Below are 22781 nucleotides of genomic sequence, written 5' to 3' on the forward strand. Positions count from 1 at the left end.
TTACTTCATTGGATCCGAAACCACCTCACCAGATAAGAGGACATATGTTTCAGAAGGAGGAACTGAGACTATAAGGAGGCACAGCACACATCCAAAAGTTCAAAGCCATGAATTTAAAAGCCACATTTCACGTTCTTAGGTCTGCCCCCCTCACTCAGTTCCAGTTTCTTTCTAGTATGAGTCATAGCCCTTCAAAGTGTCACAAATGAAAAATAGCTTTTACTTTTATGAGTGGCACCCTGGACTGAAGAAGTTGAGCCATCATAAGAGGCAAGCAGCAATAAACTAGATCACATGAATTTAAAATCTTTAATGAGACATTAGTGCTAAATACAAATACAAAAGATCACTTATTATTTAGAGCCTGCGTTTTCTTCCTGTAATCTGTATTCAGTCAGTGTGACCGTTTAAAGAGTAAACATGAGAGGAAAGTATTATTTTTAATCAAAAGTTTGCCATTTTTATGTTTAAACGTAAACTTGGAACGGTGATTGTAACATTTCTTTTTTTAGTATTGTTAATTGAATTGACTGGAGTGACATTGGTTCTCAAAATTATACAGGTTTCAAGTGTACAATTCAATAAAACACCATCTAGACCCTGCATTACGCACACTCCACACCAAGCAAAGTCTCTTTCCATCCCCAGTTCTGCCCCCGTTTGTCCGTCTCCGCCTAATCCCAACCCCCTTTCCCTTTGGCGATCACTGCCTCTTCTCTGTGTCTATGTGTTATGTTTATGTTTATGGTTTATGGCTAATGCCTTCACCTTCTTTTATCCAGTCCCCTTACCTTATTCCCCTCTGACAGCTGTCAGTCTGTCTGTATGTCCATGCCTCTGCTTCTATTTTGTTCATCAGTTTATTTCATTTGTTAGATTTCATATGTAAGTAGACATCATATGGTATTTGTCTTTCTCTGCCTGGCTTATTCATTTAGCATAATCATCTTCAGGTGCATTGCTGCTTTTGGAAAATTTAAGATTTCCCTCTTTTAATGGCTGTGTGTTATTCCATTGTGTAAATGTACCACAGCATTTTTATCCACTCATACACTGATGAGCATTTGTGCTGTTTTCCAGATCTTGGCTCTTTTAAATAATGCACATTGAACATAGGGTTGTGTATATTCTTTTGAATTAGTGTTTTGAGATTCTTAGGATATACTCTCAGAAGTAGATTCACTGGGTCAAAAGGTAGTTCCATTTTTAATTTGTTGAGGAAACTCCATACTCTTTTCCAAAGTGGCTGTGCCAGTCTACACTCTCACCAACAGTGTATGAGGGCTTTCTCATTATTTGTTGATTTTAATTTGCATTTGTGGTTTTAATTTGCATTTCTCTGATGATTAGTGATGTTTAGTATGTTTTCATATGTCTATTTTTCATAGGTATGTCATCTTTAGAGAAGTATCTATTCATGTACATGGCCCATTTTTTAAATTGTATTGTTTATCTTTCTGTTGTTGGATTGTATAAATTCTTTACATATTTCGAAAATTAGCCCCTTATCTAATGTATCATTGGCAAATATATTCTCTCATTCAGTGGGTTCTCTTTTCATTTTGTTGATGGTATCTGTTGCTGTGCAAAGGGTTTTTAGTTTGATGTAGTTTCATTTATTTAATTTTTTTGTTGGTCCTTGCATAAAGAGATATATTGGCAAAAATATTGCTGCAAGAGATGTCTGAGATTTTACTGCCTATGTTTTCTTCTAAGATTTCTATGGTTTTGCAACATACATTTAAGTCTCTGATCTGTTTTGAGTTTATCATACTTGATATGATTTCAGTCTCCTTTAATTTGTTGAGATGTATTTTGTGTCCTAACATGTCTATCTTTGAGAATGTTCCATGTGCACTTGAGAAATGTATATTCTGTTGCTTTGGGATAAAGTGTGTTGTTATGTCAATTAAATTCATCTGATCCAATGTGTCATTTAAGGTCACTGTTGTCATGTTGATTTTTTTGTCTAGAATATCTATCCATTGATGAAAGTGGGGTATTAAAATCCCCTAGTATGACTTTATTGATGTTGATCTTTCCTTTAATGTTCACCAAGATTTTCTTTATATATTTAGGTGCTTATATGTTGATTGATTATGTTTTCAAGGGTAATAACCTCTTGTTGGATCAATTCCATTAGTATTATGTAGTGACTTTGTCTCTTGTTTGGCCCTTGTTTTGAAGTCTGTTTGCCTGATATAAATATTACTACCTAGGTTTTTTGTTTGTTTCCATTTATATATAACATTATTTCCATCCCTTCACTTTCAGTCTATATATATATTTTTTTAGATTTTTATTTATTCATTTTTATTAGAGAGAGAGGGGAGAGAGAGGGAGAGATAGAGAACAGAGGGAGGAGCAGGAAGCATCAACTCCCATATGTGCCTTGACCAGGCAAGCCCAGGGTTTTGAACCGGCGACCTCAGCATTCCAGGTCGACGCTTTATCCATTGCACCACCACAGGTCAGGCCTATATATATCTTTTGTTCTTACTTGAGTCTCCTATAGACAACATATATATGGGTCGTATTTTCTTATCCATTCAGCTAACCTGTTTTTGATTGGAGCATTCAATCCATTTACATTTAAGGTTATCATTGATATGTACTTATTTATTGCCATTTATTCTTTATATCTATATTCCTTTCTATAGTTTTTTTCTTTTATTTCTAAAAGGAAGCCCTTTAAATTTCTTGGAATACTGGTTTGGTGGCAGTGAATGCTTTTAGCTATTTATTTATTTGGTTTGGGAATCTTTATTTCATCTTCAATTTTAAATGATAGCTTTACCGGATAGAGTTGTCTTGGTTGTAGGTCCTTGCTTTTCATCTCTTTGAGTATTTCATGACAATCTCTTCTGACCTGAAGTATTTCTATTAAGAAATCAGCGGAGGACCCAGGTTCGATTCCCGGCCAGGGCACTCAGGAGAAGCGCCCATTTGCTTCTCCACCCCTCCACCGCGCTTTCCTCTCTGTCTCTCTCTTCCCCTCCCGCAGCCAAGGCTCCATTGGAGCAAAGATGGCCCGGGCACTGGGGATGGCTCTGTGGCCTCTGCCTCAGGTGCTAGAGTGGCTCTGGTCGCAACATGGCGACGCCCAGGGTGGGCAGAGCATCGCCCCCTGGTGGGCAGAGCGTCGCCCCATGGTGGGGGTGCTGGGTGGATCCCAGTCGGGCGCATGCGGGAGTCTGTCTGACTGTCTCTCCCTGTTTCTAGCTTCAGAAAAATAAAAAATAAAAAATAAAAAAATAAAAATAAAATAAAAAAGAAATCAGCTGACAGACTTATGGAGGCTCCGTTGAAGGTAACTTGTTGCTTTTTCTTGCAGCTTTTAAGTTTCTTTTTTGTATTTAAGCTTTGTCTCTTTAATTATGCTGTGTCTTGATGTGGGTGTCTTTGGACTCATCTTGATTGGGACTCTCTGTTGAACTCAGTGGCACAATCTTCCAGATCACCTGAACTTAGAGCTCCAAAAATGTTCTTTATGGGTTATGTACATCTTCTTGTTGTAGTTGAGTCCTGAATGGTATTGGCCCTTTCGGAGGTAGAGTTAACTCTCCAGGCTGATTGACCATAGTGGTAAACTTTGATCACTGTGTATGAGAAGCTATGCAAGGGCTGGCCCCCAAGGCAGAATTGCTTCCAGCAGGGTCTGATGCTTGCTGGAATTCCCTTTTGGATGCGCTGCTTGTGTGGGCTAGTTGAAATGCACTCTGGTGTGGTCTGAAGCCTGCTATAGATTGGTGTCAGATGTTTCAGGTAACTGGCCTTGGGCTACTTGTCTGGAGCTACCACTCTGTTCACTGTCTGTGGCTGTGTCTACTGGGAAAGGTCATTCTTTGTAGAAGAGTTGGCCTCCTTCAGTTTAGAACTGGGGACAGATCTGTAAAAGACCTGAGGTCTGCCTATACCTATCAGCTCTGCTGCCTCCTCATGAAGTTGCCTGGTCTTCCTCCAGAGTCTGTCAAAGAGAGACTGTAGAGTGTGCCCAGACTGTCATGTCCCACTTACCCATCCACAAGTTGAGAGCTCAGTAGATAGGGCAACTGGGATCAAGAGGACAGGGCTAGTGGGTCCCCTACTTGGGGATGATGGGTCAGGCATTCAATGAGGGGAAGTATTTCTTACTCCAGAGACAAATCACTCAATCTCTGCCAGTCTCCAACTTGAGTTGCCCAGGAAAATTGAGATGGAAGTCCAGGATGGGTGTGGCCAGCTGTCCCCTCTATAGAAACAATTTTAACTGGGCAGAACAAACAGGCACTGTGGGACAGATCAAAAGAATCTCCAGACCCTGGCTCTGTAGCTCAGTTGGTTAGAGCATCATCCCAACATGTCAAAGTTGCAGGTTAGATTCCCTGGTCAGGACACAGACTAGAATCAGCCAATGACTGCATGAATAAGTGAAACAACAAATCTCTCTCTCTCTCTCTCTCTCTCTCTGTCTGTCTTTCTCCCTTCCTTTCTCTCTAAAAATCAATTTTAAAAAAAGCCTCTGAATGGGGGCGATGCCAGCCCAGCCCATTGGAGGGAGCTAAGTACTTCTTCCTGGTCCTAGACGATAGCCTCTGAGTGAATATTCAAGCTCTAAACCAGGGGTCCCCAAACTATGGCCTGCGGGCCACATGCGGCCCCCTGAGGCCATTTATCCGGCCCCCGTCGCACTTCTGGAAGGGCACCTCTTTCATTGGTGGTCAGTGAGAGGAGCATAGTTCCCATTGAAATATTGGTCAGTTTGTTGATTTAAATTTACTTGTTCTTTATTTTAAATATTGTATTTGTTCCTGTTTTGTTTTTTTTACTTTAAAATAAGATATGTGCAGTGTGCATAGGAATTTGTTCATAGTTTTTTTTTTATAGTCCGGCCCTCCAATGGTCTGAGGGACAGTGAACTGGCTCCCTGTGTAAAAAGTTTGGGGACCCCTGCTCTAAACCATTCTTCCTTCCACCTGAGAACCTGATCCCACAAGCCTGTAGGAGGGGGGGCACTTCTTCTCCTTCCCTGGGTGGCACAAGCTGAGCTCACTGGTAAGATAGGCATTACCTCCTGAACAATGTAGCCATACACCCCAGCTCTTATTGGTCTGAGTCCTGGGTAAAAGCTTCCTGGAGACACACTTGGAGTTTCCCAGCCCTGTGCGGCACTCTGATCTTCCTTTGGGACTGAACTCAGCAGGATGAGGTCAGTCAAGTGATTCATCAGGTGGGGGAAGGGGCCACTGGCTATGCACTGCAGGTGAAGGTGCACACCTGGGTGCAGGGAGCAGCCCTCTCTGCATCTCCGTCTTTCTTACCATTTTCAATATGGCTTCTTCTGTAAATCATTGGTTTAATATTTCAGTTCCCCTAGCCATCAGTAGGTTATTCAGATTGATTGTTCTATAATTTAGTTATAATTCTGGTTTGGAGCTTGGAGCAGGTGAGTGTAGCTTCCACCTGCTCTGCAACCATTTTAGAAGCTCTGTAGCATTTCTTCCTTTTAATAATAGATCTGTTCATTTACCCCATTGTTTATTGTTCTTGTTGTTGTTTTGTTTTAAGTATAAAACTCAGGACATCAATAAAATAGCATTCACTTCAGCATAAAATAGATATTATGTGATTTTATTTCCCAGGTTAAATCAATGTGTGTTTGACGAGATGCATGATAAATTATCCGATTAAACATTGGGTACCAAAAATGAAATTAATGGTAAAGGCATAAACTTCATGAAAGTATAAAGTCACTTAGCTGTTTAAAAATATGTTAATGAAAACATAAACTTTATTTTATTATCTTGTCTTAATGATATATATATATAAATTTCAAGGACTAAATCACTTAAAAAAAAGCAACTTCTCTCTTCCCTTGAGGTACAAAGATACTACCCGTTGTCTGTTTTAAAATGCTCTTTTCATTTAGCCATCACCATTATCACATTAGACACTGCAGAAGTATGCGAATTGTCTTGAGGTGGCCCAGTGGCCCAGTAACTCCAGGGCAAATTGCCAGCAGAGTCCTGGTTGCAATCCAGGTCAAAAACCCTGTATTAACTTGTTCAGTCTCTTGACATCTCCACAAAAGTAAATGTGGAGCAAAAGTGCATTTGTTCCAGCTGGGTTAAGTTTTCCAAAATAAATAATAGTCAACCCCTGGCCAGTCATTTGTGATTGTGTGTTAAAAGTAACAAATAAACTATATTCTCCAAGTTGATTAATTATCTACAGAACAGGAATGCTTTTTAGATACTGTTCCTCTGAGTGCAATAAACCTGAGTTATCTGGGCAACCTAGTGAGCATCTTTGAACATCTGCCACTACAGAGAGCTTTCGAGTTTCAGGAAAAGGTTAGGAGAAACTATTGTAGAAGTGGGCCAGAGGCACCCTGTGCTATCACTGGTCAAGATAGGTCACCAGTACAAAACTTGAATATAAGTGTGATGTGATGGATGATTGAACTGACTCCTCTTTTCTTAGAGTAGATTTTGGTGGTTCACAGAATGAACATTGTGGAGACACCAGGTTCCTGTGTACAGGAGAAAAATAAGAGTGCAGTGGGATGCTTTATGAAGAATAGCAGCATGGTAGGAGGCTAACATTAAGCAGAAGAAAGTGAAACAAATAAAATGACTCTTCTACCCAGACAGAACATCCCTATACTATCCCAATCAATTGATCCAACAGAATTTGAGCAGCTTCCACTCACTTCAAATAAATTTTGTAACAGAGCAAATTAAGTTGATGGATAATATTTATCACTTGATAATCTAGTAGCAATGAAACATCTATACCAGTAAAGCAATAAATGTAATCATTTTATATAGTTATGAACAAAATCAGTGACTAATATAGGTAAGTGCTTTTTAACAATTTAAAGAAACTGATTAAGGAAGTCATCAAAGCATTTGATATCTTGAAATTGCTAATGAGCAAAGTGGTTCTAAAATGAAGTTCTTTAAATGCAAATAATATGAACTTTTAAATAAAGATCTTAAACTGCCTTGTCTTCTGAAACAAAAAGTATTAATGTTCTGTGAATCTTAGCTTTTTAAATATATTCATTTTGGAATGTAGCTAGGAAATTAGATAAGGATAGTTCCTTTAATTAAAATTAAATATTATGTTTTTCACTGTTCATATTGTTCTCATGGATCTCAGTTGAACATCTGTATATAAGGATTTGTACTTGGCATGGTTATTGAATTTTCATACTTAGCTTTGAGACTAAAGACTACTTTGGTCTAAAAATCAGACAACAGTAAAAATATTGAATAATGTGACTGAACAAGAATGGTCTCTGCATGTTATATAAGTATCATATTATTTGGGGAGATTTTGCTTCACTCTTGAAAGAAAAAACTAAACACTTGAAAAATAAATTCAGACATAGTATGAGTTATTATGAGTCATTTTTTACAAAGCTCAAAACAGTTTAACATGTGCCCTCTCATTTGTTATGGTATCCTTGTATGTAAATAGCAAATAACTACCCCCATTTTATAATTTTCAGATTACCAGCAAAGACATGTGACTTCTCTAAGGTTACCACTTAAAGGGAGGGCTAGTTTTCTGACCATAAAAATTCATTAAAGAGGCCCAAAATACACATAATGTGTTTATGATTTAAATTAAGCATATCTACTATGCTCACCCTGATTTCCTTTTGAAATATTGCCCAAGCCTTTGTAGGTTTAATGAGCAGTAATATCTGGCTTATGAAGCTTGTAAAATGTATTAGAAAATCAATAATACTTAATACTTCAAATCATTAAAAATATATTGAAAAATTATCAGCCTCTTTATTATAACAAATATGTTTTGTATGAATAAAAGCTGCCTTTTCTAGATCAGTAAGAAAATAAAGTCAAAATGAAACATGTGACAAAAATGAATCTTCAGTCACTACCTTGGAAAGGAGTCAAGAAAATCTTCCTGCCTTGCCCAGACATAACCACATTACAAATCAGTCAAAACACTGGCAGCTATTTTAATATAGAATCCACACCTATTTCCTTAACAGGTTGCTAATTTATGCAGTTGCCAGATCCTCCTGTTTAGTGGATCGATGTGTACATTCAGGCTTAATTTTTGTCTAAACGAAAAGTATTGTTTTAGAAGTAAGGCACAAATCGATAAAATGATCTGAGAGTTTGCTGTATTGCCTCTTGTGCCATGGCTCTTGTTTTTAATTTTCTTGGTAGCTGAAATGCTCAGATTGCCTACCATGCTGTGTAGACTTGGCTTTATTTCCTAAACTTAACTTAAAAATGCTGCTAATGCTTGCTACTGCAGGCAGTCTCTTGTGAATAAGGATAAGCTTTGATTGTAAAATCTAAAATAAGAAATGAAAAATGTGTTTCAGTTTTTCTATACTCAGTCTTCAAAACATAAATTTGTCTTTAAGCTGTTTGATTTTAGATTCACAGCTCTTCTTTTGGAAATTCATATAAAATTTACATTTTTAAATATTTAACTAATTCAAACATAAGATACATAGAAAGCTTAAGAACATATTAAAAAGTAAAAATCATTCCCAATGTAGCCACACACAGAAATTTACATTTCTAATTATATGTAATATCATAAAATTTTTATCAAAACTATTGACAAGGTTTTAAATCATGTGCATTTTTTCACACCAATATTTTTAAACATAATTTTAATAAATTCACATTATTTTATATTATGAATATTGCATAATTTCTTTAAACTTTCTTTATTCATTGTACATTAACTTATTTTCCATTTGGTCACTTACTCTCAGTGTTGTAAACATCTTGGCACATGGCACTCTGTTCTTATCTCTGTTACTCTTTTAAAATATATTCCTTGAAAAGTAATTACTGTTTCAAGGGATATGAAGATTCTTAAGAATCTAGATGATTCTTGCCAGCTTACTTTCCAGGAAATTTATACTAGTTCATAGTTCCACCTGTATGTAAAGGAACTTCTTAAGATATTTTAGGTATACTTAAATATTAAAATAAATAAATAAATAATAATAAACATTTGACAATTTGATAACTGGAAAAATGGTATGTCAGTATTATTTTAATTTTTATTTATTTGATACCCAGTAAAACCTATTTATTGTCTTTGATACCAGTAAGGTCTATCTATATACTTAATATAATAGGTTATTAATTATATTTGCATTTTAAAAACTTGTCTGTTTATATATTTTCTTTTATTGATTTGTAAGAATTTTATATGTTTGGACTATATTGTTACATTGTTGAATACATTTTAGCAGTTACCAATAGCTTGATATTTGTAATTTGCAATTTACTAAACATTTTCCTTACAAGTTTTGAATGTTATGTTGTCAAAGCTATGAATATTTTTATTATTTCTTTTGTTTGTGTGGACACAGGGTTTCCCCATCTTATAATAGATTAAATATTTGCTTATTTCTTTCTCATAGTTTTTGTGAACCTTGAACTTTATTTTGATGTGTGTAAAGTGTGATTGAACTTCTTTTCCAAATAGCCAAGGTTCCCAAAATTGGTTGAACTTTCACACTTTCTTTATCTAACTCTAACATTTCTTTATCATGGATTAAACTGATAGCTATCCTAGGTCCAGTATTAGTGTTATATGTTTTGCTCTATTGATTTACTTATCCGTTTATCTTTTAGTGATTGCTTAACCAAGCTCCCATTATTTCATTTTTTTAACATTGTTATTAATTATTATTTCCATTTATATTTCTACTGAACTTTAAAATAATTTTGCCAGTTAAAAACACCCCATTAAGTTCTGACCTCTTCGTTGATATAGAAAGAATTAATGTCTTCCCCAAATGCAGTGTTTCCCTTTAAGGATGTCATAGCTCTTTAATTATTCACATTTTTATGTTAATTATAAGTCATGTCTTTCTTTATTTACCTTCTTTATATTTTATGCTCTTCATGGTAAAAAGAAATGAAATCCCATTGTATCCTCTAACTGGACATTTTGGTGTGCCAGCTGTCCAAAACTTCCTGAGTGATCCTGACCACCAAGGGGCACAAGAATCCTTGCTCACTCTTGATCCCATTGAAAGCACATGAGCATCAGACTTCACAACAGAAGCATGAGTTAGATTAGTTAGATTGCTGAATCTAACTAATAATGTAATAGTATATAATAGTATACGAGCATTTTAATATGTAACACAAATGTAATAGTACATTATTTTTGCATTTTGATGAGTTCCATGTTTTCTACCCACCTTCATATGCTTTTTCTTCTAAAAGTTTGGTTCTCTTCCCACTTTTAGTATTATTTTTAACTTTTTCTTCTAATATGTATTTTCCTACATGTTGTTATTTCTGTCTTTGCTCCCATTACCATTGTTGAATTAACAATTGGATTTTTCTATGATAGTAGAATAAATTCACTGTGAATTATGGTCATAAAAATAGTTAGCTATGATAATTATAGCCCTGCGCAATAAGTTCAGTGTTTCCTTGGTGTGGTAAATGACAGTTAACAGGGAAAATAACAAGTGGTGCCTGATTCCTTCAGTTTTTATTTTATACATTAAGTTCACTAGTTTACTGAAAACTTTCATCACTCATATCATTTAAGCCCAATGAATATATTTTCCAAAGTGAAATCAACTTTTTATTTTAATATTCAAAATGTAGGGAATGCTTTAAATGATCGGTTATGAGGTTATAAAACCATATTTTTTAACTTAAGATTACATCAATGATGTATTATTATGTAGAAAAAGCAAGTCACCAAATAATGAAATGGTGCGATTCAACTTACATAAATTAAATATATATTTATTATATCTGCATTGTCTAGCTAGAAAAACATATACACGCACAAAATTATTTTAAAATGGTTATGTGTAAAAGATAGAATTATAGGTGATTTTCAAAATTATTTTTGTTTGGCTTTATTTTTCTAACCTCTCTGGAACAAGCATGTAATACAGAACAAAGCGATTAATATGTTGTTGACAGAAAAGACCTCACTTTAGAAATATATATAAATCACATGAAGTTAAACCCATATATCTAAGTACATATAAGAAAATGCGCTGGCTACTTTTCCAAGACAAGCTTGAGAATATTTTGAGCTTTCACTGAAAAGTTTTCAATAGATTTGGTAGAAAAAACTGCCTGTGTACAAATCCTGTCTGGGGAAACACATACAGTACACCGTGTCTAAGGAACAATAAAATCTAATTGCTCACCTCCAACCCCCTCCTTAGTCCTATTAAGAAAAGACATTTAATTAGATATCTGACTCCAAAGCAAGTGTGTGGAAGAAATGGCTCCCTTTGGGCTTCCCCATTATCCGTTATGTTTAAGTGTTTTTTTCTCGGGAAAATTTTACTATTTTTTTTTAGTATAGTGTCTCAAGGATTTCCTTTTTCATCCTTTACCCTTATCTTTAAATGAAGAGGTCACCTTAACTCTAGGAACTCATTTCTTTCCAGAATTCCCTGTAGTTAACAATATCAGTTCATGAGTCCTTCTGTTTGGCATTACATTGTAATACAAGTTTTGAGACTGTAAGCGATACTTTTGTTTTTAAATCTTTGCAGAGAAAAGAGAACCAATGGAATTCTTCTCATTAACACTAAAAAGTAGCTGAAATGGAAAACAAGTAATTTAGGGGAAAGTTTTATATACATATATAAAAACCTTAAAAAGCAGTATTTCTAGGGAGTTCCATTACATTGAAGATTAAACAATAATTATTATGTTTAAACTATAACAATAGCCTAAACAAGCCTATTATCTGAACCAGGGGTCTCAAACTCGTGGCCCGCAGTAAACTGCATGTACGATTGTGCTTGTTGTACTGATTTTTTTTTTGTTTTCAACTGCAGTGAGAAAAGTGTTGCATAACAGTTGCCTTTTGTAGACCTAGTGCGGCCCGCTGAATGGCTGTGATCTTGCTCTGCGGCCCACATGCTGAGTTGAGTTTGAGACCCCTGAACTATCATAATTAGTTAAATTATATTTTACATATGTCTTTTCATGTATACTGGATAAAAGGTTATAATCCAGATTGATAAAGACAGGGTATATGATAACACAGTTGGACAGCTACATTGGATGACATGAAAATCAGGAGAAAGTCCTCTGTGTGTGTATGATTTTATAGACGTTATGCCTTATACTCACAGCAGATTTAATATGAATTGAAAAGCTTGCCTTCTCTTTGGTTTACATCACTTGGATCTTGAACTCAGCTTTCTTCTCAGACAAAGATATGACAATAGAATACTGATGAATGAAGGACTTTTGCAGCCAGGTGATGTGTTCACAGGGGTTCTTTAATGAACAGCTAATTCTCTTCTTAAAGCAACTCAGAGTTCTGATTTTCTTCTTTTCTAAGAAGGGACTTGTATTATTTTGTTTCTAGTGATCGATGGCTGTGACTGCTGTAACGATTGGCCTTTCTCATCACTGCCACCCCAGTCTTGTGCATGTTTGATTGTTAGATTACTCAGTGGAAGATAACGGCTCTGATGACATTAGACTGTCTCCAGGGGTTTCCGGGTCCTGTTCAAGCAGACACCAGCCACCAGCCTTTCTTCACTCACCACCCCTAACCTCTTTCACTTTAGTTAGAAATGTTTATTTGACTATTACATACTCTTCTTTAATATTTCCCTTTAAAATATTCTCAATATATGAAATATATTTACAGTCTACAGTCAACTCAGTGGACTTGTGTTTAAAGAAATGTAGATACAAAGAGAGCGTTGGCTGAAAACAGTCTGAAAATTGATGTGAGCCGTCACTGAGAATAAGTGCCTAGTAACCTATGAAGACTCTACCTGAGGGTCCAACTGGCCTCTTAAACTTTTGGTTCAGCATTTGCCTCTCCTTGGTGCTCATGCCCTTTCTCCACCAGAACGTGTCAGTCCTGCTCTAAGTTGTCCTAGTTATACTTACTGAAAGGCTTTAAGATTCATCTCTAAGCCCTGGCCGGTTGGCTCAGCGGTAGAGCGTCGGCCTGGCGTGCGGGGGACCCGGGTTCGGTTCCCGGCCAGGGAACATAGGAGAAGCGCCCATTTGCTTCTCCACCCCCACCCCCTCCTTCCTCTCTGTCTCTCTCTTCCCCTCCCGCAGCCAAGGGCATCGCCCCCTGGTGGGCAGAGCGTCGCCCCTGGTGGGCGTGCCGGGTGGATCCCTCTCGGGCGCATGCGGGAGTCTGTCTGACTGTCTCTCCCCGTTTCCAGCTTCAGAAAAATACAAAAAAAAAAAAAAAAAAGATTCATCTCTAACTTTATTTCTTCTCTGCCTTTCCAGGTTTTTACCATCAGCTGTCTTCCTTTCCCCCTCTGCTGAAGTTCCTTATGATTTTCTTTTTTTAATTTTTTTTTTATTTTCCAAGTGAGAGGAGGGAGACAGAGAGGCAAATGCCGTAGGCGCCCCAACTGGGATCCATCTAGAACCCCTGTCTGGGATCGATGCTCTCCGCCCATCTAGAGCCATACTTGCAACTAAGCTATTTTTAGTGCCTGAGGCAGAGGCTTCATGGAGCCATCCATCCTCAGTGCCCGGTGCTGATGCATAAATCAAGCCCTGGCTTCAGGAGGGGGAGAGAGAAAGAGAAAGGGTAGCGGGAAGGGGTGGAGACTCAAATGGTCGTTTTCCTCTGTGCCCTGACCAGGAATCGAACCCAAGGCATCCACACACTGGGCTGACTTCTACCACTGAGCCAACCAGCCAGGGCCATGATTTTCTTTTAAAGGATATGCAATTTGCTAGTAACATCTACTTCAGTAAAGCCTCTTCAAACTTCTATCTGTGGTTATTTCTTGCCAAAAGATTCTTTTTCTGAGGACTACTCTATATATATATATATATATATATCTTTTTGGCATATATTTGGCCACTTTATAGCATTAAAGTGTGTACTGTGTGGTATATTTGGTGAGCGCACCACTGGTAGATTATAACCTAGGATACAGATGACAAGTAGAATACATGTTAATTAACATGACTCAGAGACTGTCTTTAGGGTAAGGCAAAATTAGAGGCATTTTTATAACTTGAAATGTTTATAATGATATTTTTAGTAGGAAATGTACGCTCTGATATTTTATTGTAAAAATGTGAGCAAAATATTCTAAACTTATCTATATATTTCATGTGCATATGGTGGTAATCAAAACTTTGAATATAAAAAAATAAAGAAATACATATACATATGCATGTTTACATATATCTAAGTGCTCAAGGGAAGTATAAGATGGAATATGTTGAAACAAAATCTTTGAAGGTTATCTCAAATGAAACAAAGCAAATTTACCTCTATTTTTGTAGCAGATTATAAAACCACTTTATGAAGACTATTTTAGGACAAATTTTAGAATAACCTTAAAAATATTTTTTAATATATATTTTCTTGTGTATCATGTGTACAACTCATTCTTGAGATTTATTTCTTAGTATAACACTGCACACTGAAACAGACATGGCAAATACTTTTAAATGGCAAGAAAAACATATAAAGACTGAAGAATTTAAAATTCACAGAAACAGAAAAAAAGTCCATTTTCTAGTTTTTATTGATTTCAAAACGTTTAAGTTGTTTGATAGAGTTTATATAGGATTTACTGGTTTTCAAAGTATATAATGCAATGAAAAGAATTAATCTTGCTTCTTTTTTCTTGTTCACTGGAGCTATCACATCTCATCTATCAGCCCTCTAAGTAGAATCTTCAAAGTAGGGTACGCTCTCACGCCCAAAGACTGTGAAATTAGCATATGAATGTGTAACGGATTGTTTGAAGTAACAATTAAGGGAACAATACAGAAAGGAACTGAAGGGAGCTACCAACACCTGGGAGTCTTGAATTGAAAAAAGCTTTCTTAATGTAAGCAATTAAAAACCAAGGACAAATGTTCATTGTGTCGTGTTAGAGCCCTATAGGGAAAGCTACCATTTGCTGATATTTGTTGTCATCTTTTAGACTGAATCATTAAAACAAGAACTTACTGTTTTATTTATTTCAATGTAATACTTGCTAAATAATAAGGTTTTGTAGGGCATTTGATCTAAAATCATTAATTTATAGGACAAAAAAAGTCTTACATTTAAAAAATATTTATATTTAAAACATATAATAGGTGATGAAAACCCTTTTCCCTGTGGTGACTGCAAAGTTTTGGAGGAAAATTCTAACTGATAGTTAGGTCAAATCAGGTATACAATCAAGTCTAAATAGTTTATGTATCTAAATAATTCCTGCTCATGAATGTCTAGGTATATAATTTTGTTTTATTTTGTTTTTCTTGAAGGTATTACACATGCTATAAGGGTTCCTGCTCAAGCAGTGAGCCTTCAGACACTAAGAATAGCTCAGGATTGTTAGGAATCCCTGATACTGAGGAAGGCTCAATGGAGTAGGAGGCAAGAGCCATGCATTACTATTTCCATTTTTGTCACTATCAATACAATCCACCTATATTTACTTGGCATAAATTACCTTATCTCTAAAATAGGAAATTTTTTTTGTAGACTGTTAAGATATGAGTCAAATGACCATTGAGGCCCTTTCTAACGTTTAATTGGATATATTTTCTGACCATGAAGAAACCCTTGGTTCCAGAATTTAACCATACATGACCACCATACTATGGGCCAACTCTATTTGAAAACTCAAGCAGGAACCTAACATTTAATTTTTAAGTAGAAAAACAAATATATGTCTGTGCATGGATATTAGTATCAATGTTATTCATAATAGCAAAAAGAAGAAACAACCTAAGTATCCATCAGTTGATGAATGGATAAATAACATGTGGTATACCTGTTACCAAAACAAAATTGTCCCAGACAAGGTTAAACAGCAAGGAATACTTTATTCAAATCTATTGCAGCTGGAAGAGAAGCCAGAATTCAGTCTGAAGTCAACTGCACTAAAGCAGAGACAGACAGTAAGGTTTTTAAAGGTTGGACTGAGCCACAATGGGAAAGTACTGCCAGGTATTAAGGGGGAAATCATAGACCATCTGTGTTTCCTAATTGGCGATATCTAAAGGAAAAAATTAATGTATAACCTTACAGCAAGGGGATAGTTTTCACAACTTGAAGCAGGCACCCCAGTGAAGTTAGGCTTTTACCCTCTTCCAGAAACAGGGAGATGAGGGTGCTATCTACTTTGATGGTTACATTTCAAAGAGATGATTCCCACGTCCTTCTGAATACATTTCTGGTTGTAAAACTGCCCTGTGAAGAATGATTTACATCTCAAAGGAACAGAGGGAGAATATATACTTACAAGTATTCTAAACTCTAGTAGAGTCGGAAAGAGGTCAGGCCAAAGTTTATTCAATCTGAGGGGAACTTTAAGGCCATTTTGGTCACCATACTATAAGTATTTTTAAATTAAATTTATTGGAGTGACATTGGTTACGAGGATCATATAGTTTTCAGGGTACATCTCTATGATACATGATCTGTATGTTGCATTGTGTGCCCACCACCGAGTATCAGACAATCTTCTGTCACCATATATTTGGCCTCCTTTACCTTCCCATCCTCATCCCCTTCCCTCTGGTAAACACCATGCTGTTGCCAATGTCTATGAGTTTCAGGTTTATATCCCACGTATAGTCAAATCATATGGTTGTAAACTTTTTTTGACTGATTTATTTCACTTAGCATAATATTCTCAAGGTCCATCCATGTTGTCACAAATAACAGTATTTCATATTTTCTTATGGCTGAGTAGTATTTCATAGCATATATGTACTACATCTTCTTCATCCAGCCTTCTATCTAATGACACTTTCCATGTCTTGGCCACAGTGAATGATGATGCTGCAGTGAACACGGGGGTGTAGGTGTCTTTGCAAATAAATGTTCTCCATTTTTTATGTATATACTAAGAAGAGGGCTCACTGGGTCGTATGGTAACTATATTTTTAATTTTTTGAGGAACCACCAAACTGTTTTCCATGGTGGATGTCTACATTTATCAGCAGGGAATGCCTTTCCCTGACAATTTCTCCAACAATTGTTATTACTTGTCTCATTGATAATTGCCATTCGAAAAGGTGTGCAGTGATATCTCATTGTAGTTTTGAATTGATTCTGAAGCTGGTTCTGGTGGGGTTCATGTATGGTGTAGTATAAAAAGCATCTTATAAAACCTGCACTTGGAGCAGCTCAGGCTATTGTAGTAAAGTTTATTCAGAGTTTATATAGAAAGTTGTTCACAGGTTCCCAATGTATTATCTCCCTGTTTGCCAAGAAAAAAAAAAAGTTTCGACTTATCTTCATTAAGTCCAGTATAAAAACCAAAGTCCACATACTCTGCACCGATTTAGCCAATATCAAAACTCAGTTCAGTCCAGGCGCTGATCAGAGCTTTTACTTAGGAGACTGTCTTGCTGCCAGCATATATTTTCAGGCTGAGAAGGAATAGCTTTACTTAAACAAACCAATCAGTTTCTTTAAAATGTTGTGGGCTTGCATTGATTCCTCCCAGTGACCAATCAGATCCTCTTCTTGGCTGGACTGACAAGCCTCTGTGGTCACTATTCTGGCTTCCTGTGCAGTGCTTATAGTGCAATCATAGAAACACCTCCCCTGCCAGCACCTGGCCAGCAGTGCCTTGGGGAGATTCCTCCCAAACCTGAGTCCTGAGGCCTGAGGCACAATGGATCCTAAGGACACAATGGATTCCTGAAATGTGCAATTGGGCCTGTGACTGTTTCTAGCCTTCTAGCAATTTGATTGAGCTCAATAAGATGTTTATTAAACTTTAATATTTGACTCCTTCTTCTGACTACTATTTTTTCCCTTAATAACTAGCTAACGGCCTATCTAACAGTTTTGATTTGCATTTCCCTAATAGCTAATAGAGTTGGATATCCTTTCATATATCTGTTGGTCATTTGTATGTCTTCTAGGAAGAGGTGTCTATTCAGGTTGTCTGCCCAATTTTTAATTACATTGTTTGGTATTGAGTTGTATGAGTTCTTTTTATATTTTGGATATTAACCACTTGTAGAAGTTGCTGTTTGTATATTTCATCTCACATTTAGAAGGTTGCCTTTTTGTTTTGTTATCAGTTTCTTTTGCTGTGCAGAAGCTTTTTTAGCTTGATATAGTTCATTAATGTATTTTTGCCTTTACTTTTCTTACTTTGGAGTCAAATTTATAAAATGCTTTCTATGATCAAGGTTCATATGTTTAGTGTCAATGTTTTCTTCTATTTAATTTATATTTTCAGATTTTATATTTAGGTCTTTGATTCGTTTTGAATTAATTTTTATATATGGAGACAAACTGTAACTTAGTTTTATTTATTTGTTTGTTTATTTGTTTATTTGCATATACCTTTCCAACTTGCCCAGCACCATTTATTGAAGAGGCTTTCTTTTCTCCATTATATGTTTTTGGCTCCTTTGTCAAAAATTATTTGCCCACATATATGCGGTTTTATTTCTGGGCTCCCCATTCTGTTCCATTGCTCTGTGTGTCTGTTTTTCTGCCAGTACCATGCTGTTTTGATTATTGTAGCTCTATAGTACAATTTGAAGTCAGGTAGTATGATACCTCTGGCTTTGTTCTTTTTTCTCAGGATTGCTTTGTGTATTCAAAATCTTTCATGATCTTATACAAATCTGATAATTTTTTGCTCCTTTGAGTGTAAAGAACAATGGTACAAGAAGGAGGATGAGTCAAACAATCCCCATTTCCTGGGTGCAGGCATGGCAAAATTTTGAACTATGCAGAATGAGACTTTGGTTTTAAAAGTTACCTATTTGTACATGTGGAATAAGGGGGTTCCTACATCAAAAATTCTTGGACACCAATGAGGTAGGTGTCTTACAATTTGACTCAAATCTGACACCATCTAAATAGGACAGCATCAGATCCTATAGGCTTAGTCCTACAAGATTGTCCTCACCCCTTCAAACACCAGTCACTAAACCATGTTTTCACCTATGCCTCTGACCAGCGAGCTGTAGATTAGAGGATCCAACCATCCACTCCTTGGGTTTTATTGATTTGCTCGAGTGGCTCACGAAACTTAGAGAAACTTTTTACTAACTAGATCGCTAGTTTATTATGTAAGCATATGACCCAGGAACAGGCAGATGGCAGAGTTGCATAGTTCAGGTATGGGGAAAGGGCTCAAAGCTTCCATGCCCTCTCCACCTGCACCACTCTCCCCAAATCGCCATGTGTTCACCACCTGGGATCATCTCCAACATGGAAGTCCTCCAAACCCTCTTCTTTCGAGTTTTTATGGTGGTTTCATTACATAGGTATGTTTGATTAAGTCATTGACCATTGGCAGTTGGTTCAGCCTCAAGCTCCTCTTCTCTCCCCAGAGGTTTGGTGAGAAGGTGTCCGAAAGTTCCAACCCTCTCATCACCAGGTAGTACCCATGACAACCCCTCAGTTGGTGGGTGTCCAAGAGTCACCTCATTAACATAACATAAGACACATGTTTGTAGCTCTCTATACTCAAGAAATTCCAAGGTTTTAGAAGCTCTGTGCCAGAGACAGGGATGAAGACCAAATATATATTTCTTATTATAAATCACAATTTCACAGGCTTCTACCCACTTTCCTTTCTATATCTTTCCCCACATTCCAAATCTAGAGCTTCTCTCTCTAGACATGAGGCTTTCAAAGCTTTAGGAAGCACTAAGCTTTCCACAGTTTTACCAGGCTCAAGTATCTGTGTTTCTTCAAGGGACAGATTTACCTACACTGTCTAAAATAACCTTTTTCCCAGCTAAAATATATATATTTAAATCCCCACTTTCTCAAGGCATCTAATTTACTTTTTTGTTGTAAAAGAATCAAACTTTGAAAACAGGAGAACCTCTGGGTATCTTAGAGTCATTTACAAATAAGACTTGGGTTTTTGGAAACCCAGAAGTACTGCTAATCAATAGGATTGTAAATATTAGTCTTAGGGAATGGTAAGAAAAATATGAAGAGAAGACAAGAGAAATAAGAAAGACAGGAAGGGAGAGAGATAAGAAGCATGCACTCATAGTTGTGTCACTTTCGTTGTTCATTGATTGTTTCTCATAATCTGTTTTGTGTGGGAGAGCTCAAGCTGAAGTAGTGACCCCTTGCTTAAGCCAGTGACCTTGGGCTCAAGTCAGTGACCTTGGGCTTCAAACCAGCAATCTTTGGGCTTCAGCCAATGACCATGGAATCATGTCTATGATCCCACACTCAAGCCAGTGACCCGGTGCTCAAGTTGGCAAGGGCAAGCCTATGCCCAAGCTGGATGAGCCTGTGCTTAAACTGGCCACCTGAGGGTTTTAAACCTGGGACCTCAATGTTCCAGGTTTACACTCTATTCCCTGTGCCAGCACTGATCAGGCAAGCTGTCCTTTCTGACCCCAATCTCTCTTTAAGATAAACCCCTCTAAATTGCTCCTGCTTTACTCAGAATATGTGCTTTGTCCCTGTGTGAACTTCAGCCTTCTTTAAATATGACCCCTAGAATTTATACTATCTATAAAAAGAGGAACAATGGAGTCTATAATGGTGGTGGTTGGGTCGGCAAGAGACATTGGGAGGTGACATGGAAAGGAGCGATCAGGAACCTTTCGTGATAAGATTTGGTTATCTTATATTAAAAAAAAATTTAGACACATGTTTTCCTACATATTGATCAATTGGTTTTTCTTGGTTATAGATTGGGCTTATGGATACTACAGACAACAGAGGAAACTTGTTGAAGAGATTGGATGGTCCTATACAGGTAAGCATATTGTTGTATAATGAATTGAAGAAGAAAATTGTATTGGCTTTTTATTTCTTTTTATATAGAAGAGGAAACTGTGTAACATAACACATCTCTTTAACTTAGCTATGTTGATATTCATTTAGATTAATTAATAAAAATATGTTTTGTACAATATGATTTCTAGTGGACTTTCTATAAGCACCTCTGTTAGTGTAGAGATACGGGTATCAGATAGAGCTGGATTTGAATCCCACGCCCACAGTGGCTGTATTTTCTTGGGAAATATGCATAGACTACCTGACGCTCACTTTTTTCATCTTTGAAATGGAGGATTATTCTAGCTGTTAAGTGAGATAAATGAAATTGGAAGAGTGCCTTCTTATAAACAGAAAACTCTCAAGAAATGTTGGTTGCAGTTATGATCATAATGGTGGTTTTTTTATTCATTGAACAAATATTGATGAAGAAGGAAGACCCCTCTAAGAGCAGAAATCCCACCAATATTTGCTGCATTCATTGGAATCAGGGTCTGAAATGGTTTTGTAGAGTGCCAGACTTGCTTAGAGCATCATGACTATCTGAAGTTGGCATAAAATGGTTACAGCCAGAAACCATGACTGGAAATCCGAGGGGAGAGAAGCTCCAGGCCTGGTCAGAAGAGCCTGGGTGGCGTCTAGCTGGCCCAGAACATTCCTGGCAACCGTCTGGGACAGTGCTGAGCGGTGGAGTTGGAGCTCATTAGCAATAAGATTGGGTTGACAAGACGGAAGCAGATTAGAAGTGCTTTAACATGAACCTAGCCAATTTGAACTTTATTTTACAGATGAAAGGGAACAGCAGCATGGCTTTTGTAAATAAGCATGCATCTTATGTTTTTTTACTCTTCCTTTAAAAGTAGTAAATATTTGAGTAGAAAATACAGTCAAGTACAAAGAAGACTATAAAAATTATACTTAACTACTTCTAAGGATATCCACTAAACAAATTGGTATATTACTTTCAAGCCAATTTTTATTCTATTATGTTTGCCTATTTCATACACAGCGTTATACATCCAAATTACTCTAGAAATTATTTTTCAGCATTTCATCATTTCAATGATGATTCGTGTTGATTATCATGTTTTATTTTTAACCATTCATTACTTTTTGATATAAAAGCTACTATAAAAATAGATTAATATAAGCATTTTTTGTAATATTGTCATTTCTTTATTAGCAAATATTTGATATACAATTACTGAGTAGAAAAAATTTAAAAGCTTTCAAAATTTTTGATGTTGCCTAATTATCTTACAGAGAGGTTATACTGCTATATACTATAAGGGACAAACCCAGTGAATGCTAGCCAGAATTGATAATTGGCATTTTTTAAATCTTTACTTTGATACTTTTAAAAATGGCATTTTGTTTTAATTTGTTTTGTTTAATTGTCACTGAAATCAAGATTTTAATTTCTATTAGCTATTTATAAAATGAGTTAAATTACAACATGGGAAATAATCAAGGTATTCATTAGAGAAAAAAATTAACTATGATAATTAAGGCATATCTATACAGTGAATTACTGGCAGATAAGTATGAGATAGATCTGTGTGATCTTATATGGGAGAACCTGCCCTTAATTTATGCATTTATAATTATAACTGTATATCTAAGGAATACTTGTTTTTTATTTTTAATATTTAAAATCCTGAAAAATATATAAAAACCAAAATTACCCATATCTCTATGCCACTTTTAATTATTTAAAATAAATTATTATTTTAAATAGTTTGCTACTACATACCCAGTAAAATAAACATCTTCAAACTGTAGTTACTTGACATATTTGTTTTTTAAGAAAAATGGACTTTAATAAAAAGTATTATTACATCAAAGGGCTTAAATGTTTATAAGAATAGATGTAGCCAAGCCTGACCTGTGGTGGCACAGTGGATAAAAAAAGTGTCGACCTGGAACGCTGAGGTCACCCGTTTGAAACCCTGGGCTTGCCTGGTCAAGGCACACATAGGAAGCAACTACTACAAGCTGATGCCTCCCGCTTCTCCCTTCTCTCTCTCTCTCTCTCTCTCAAAAAAAAAGAATTTGTGTAGCCAAAT

The 22781-nt window shown here is 36.3% G+C and overlaps 1 protein-coding gene across 4 annotated transcripts in view; it reads left to right on the forward strand.

The window, feature by feature from the left end:
• The window catches only part of PTPRZ1 (protein tyrosine phosphatase receptor type Z1), a 187240-nt gene that overhangs the window by 42435 nt on the left and 122024 nt on the right, over positions 1–22781 (forward strand). For all 4 annotated transcript variants that reach the window (XM_066362561.1, XM_066362563.1, XM_066362564.1 and 1 more), the window contains exon 2: positions 20630–20695. In XM_066362561.1, the coding sequence (XP_066218658.1) occupies positions 20630–20695 (66 nt within the window). The remainder of the gene's footprint in view (positions 1–20629; positions 20696–22781) is intronic.

Source organism: Saccopteryx leptura, chromosome 2 (assembly GCF_036850995.1).
Source record: "Saccopteryx leptura isolate mSacLep1 chromosome 2, mSacLep1_pri_phased_curated, whole genome shotgun sequence".
NCBI lineage: Eukaryota > Metazoa > Chordata > Mammalia > Chiroptera > Emballonuridae > Saccopteryx > Saccopteryx leptura.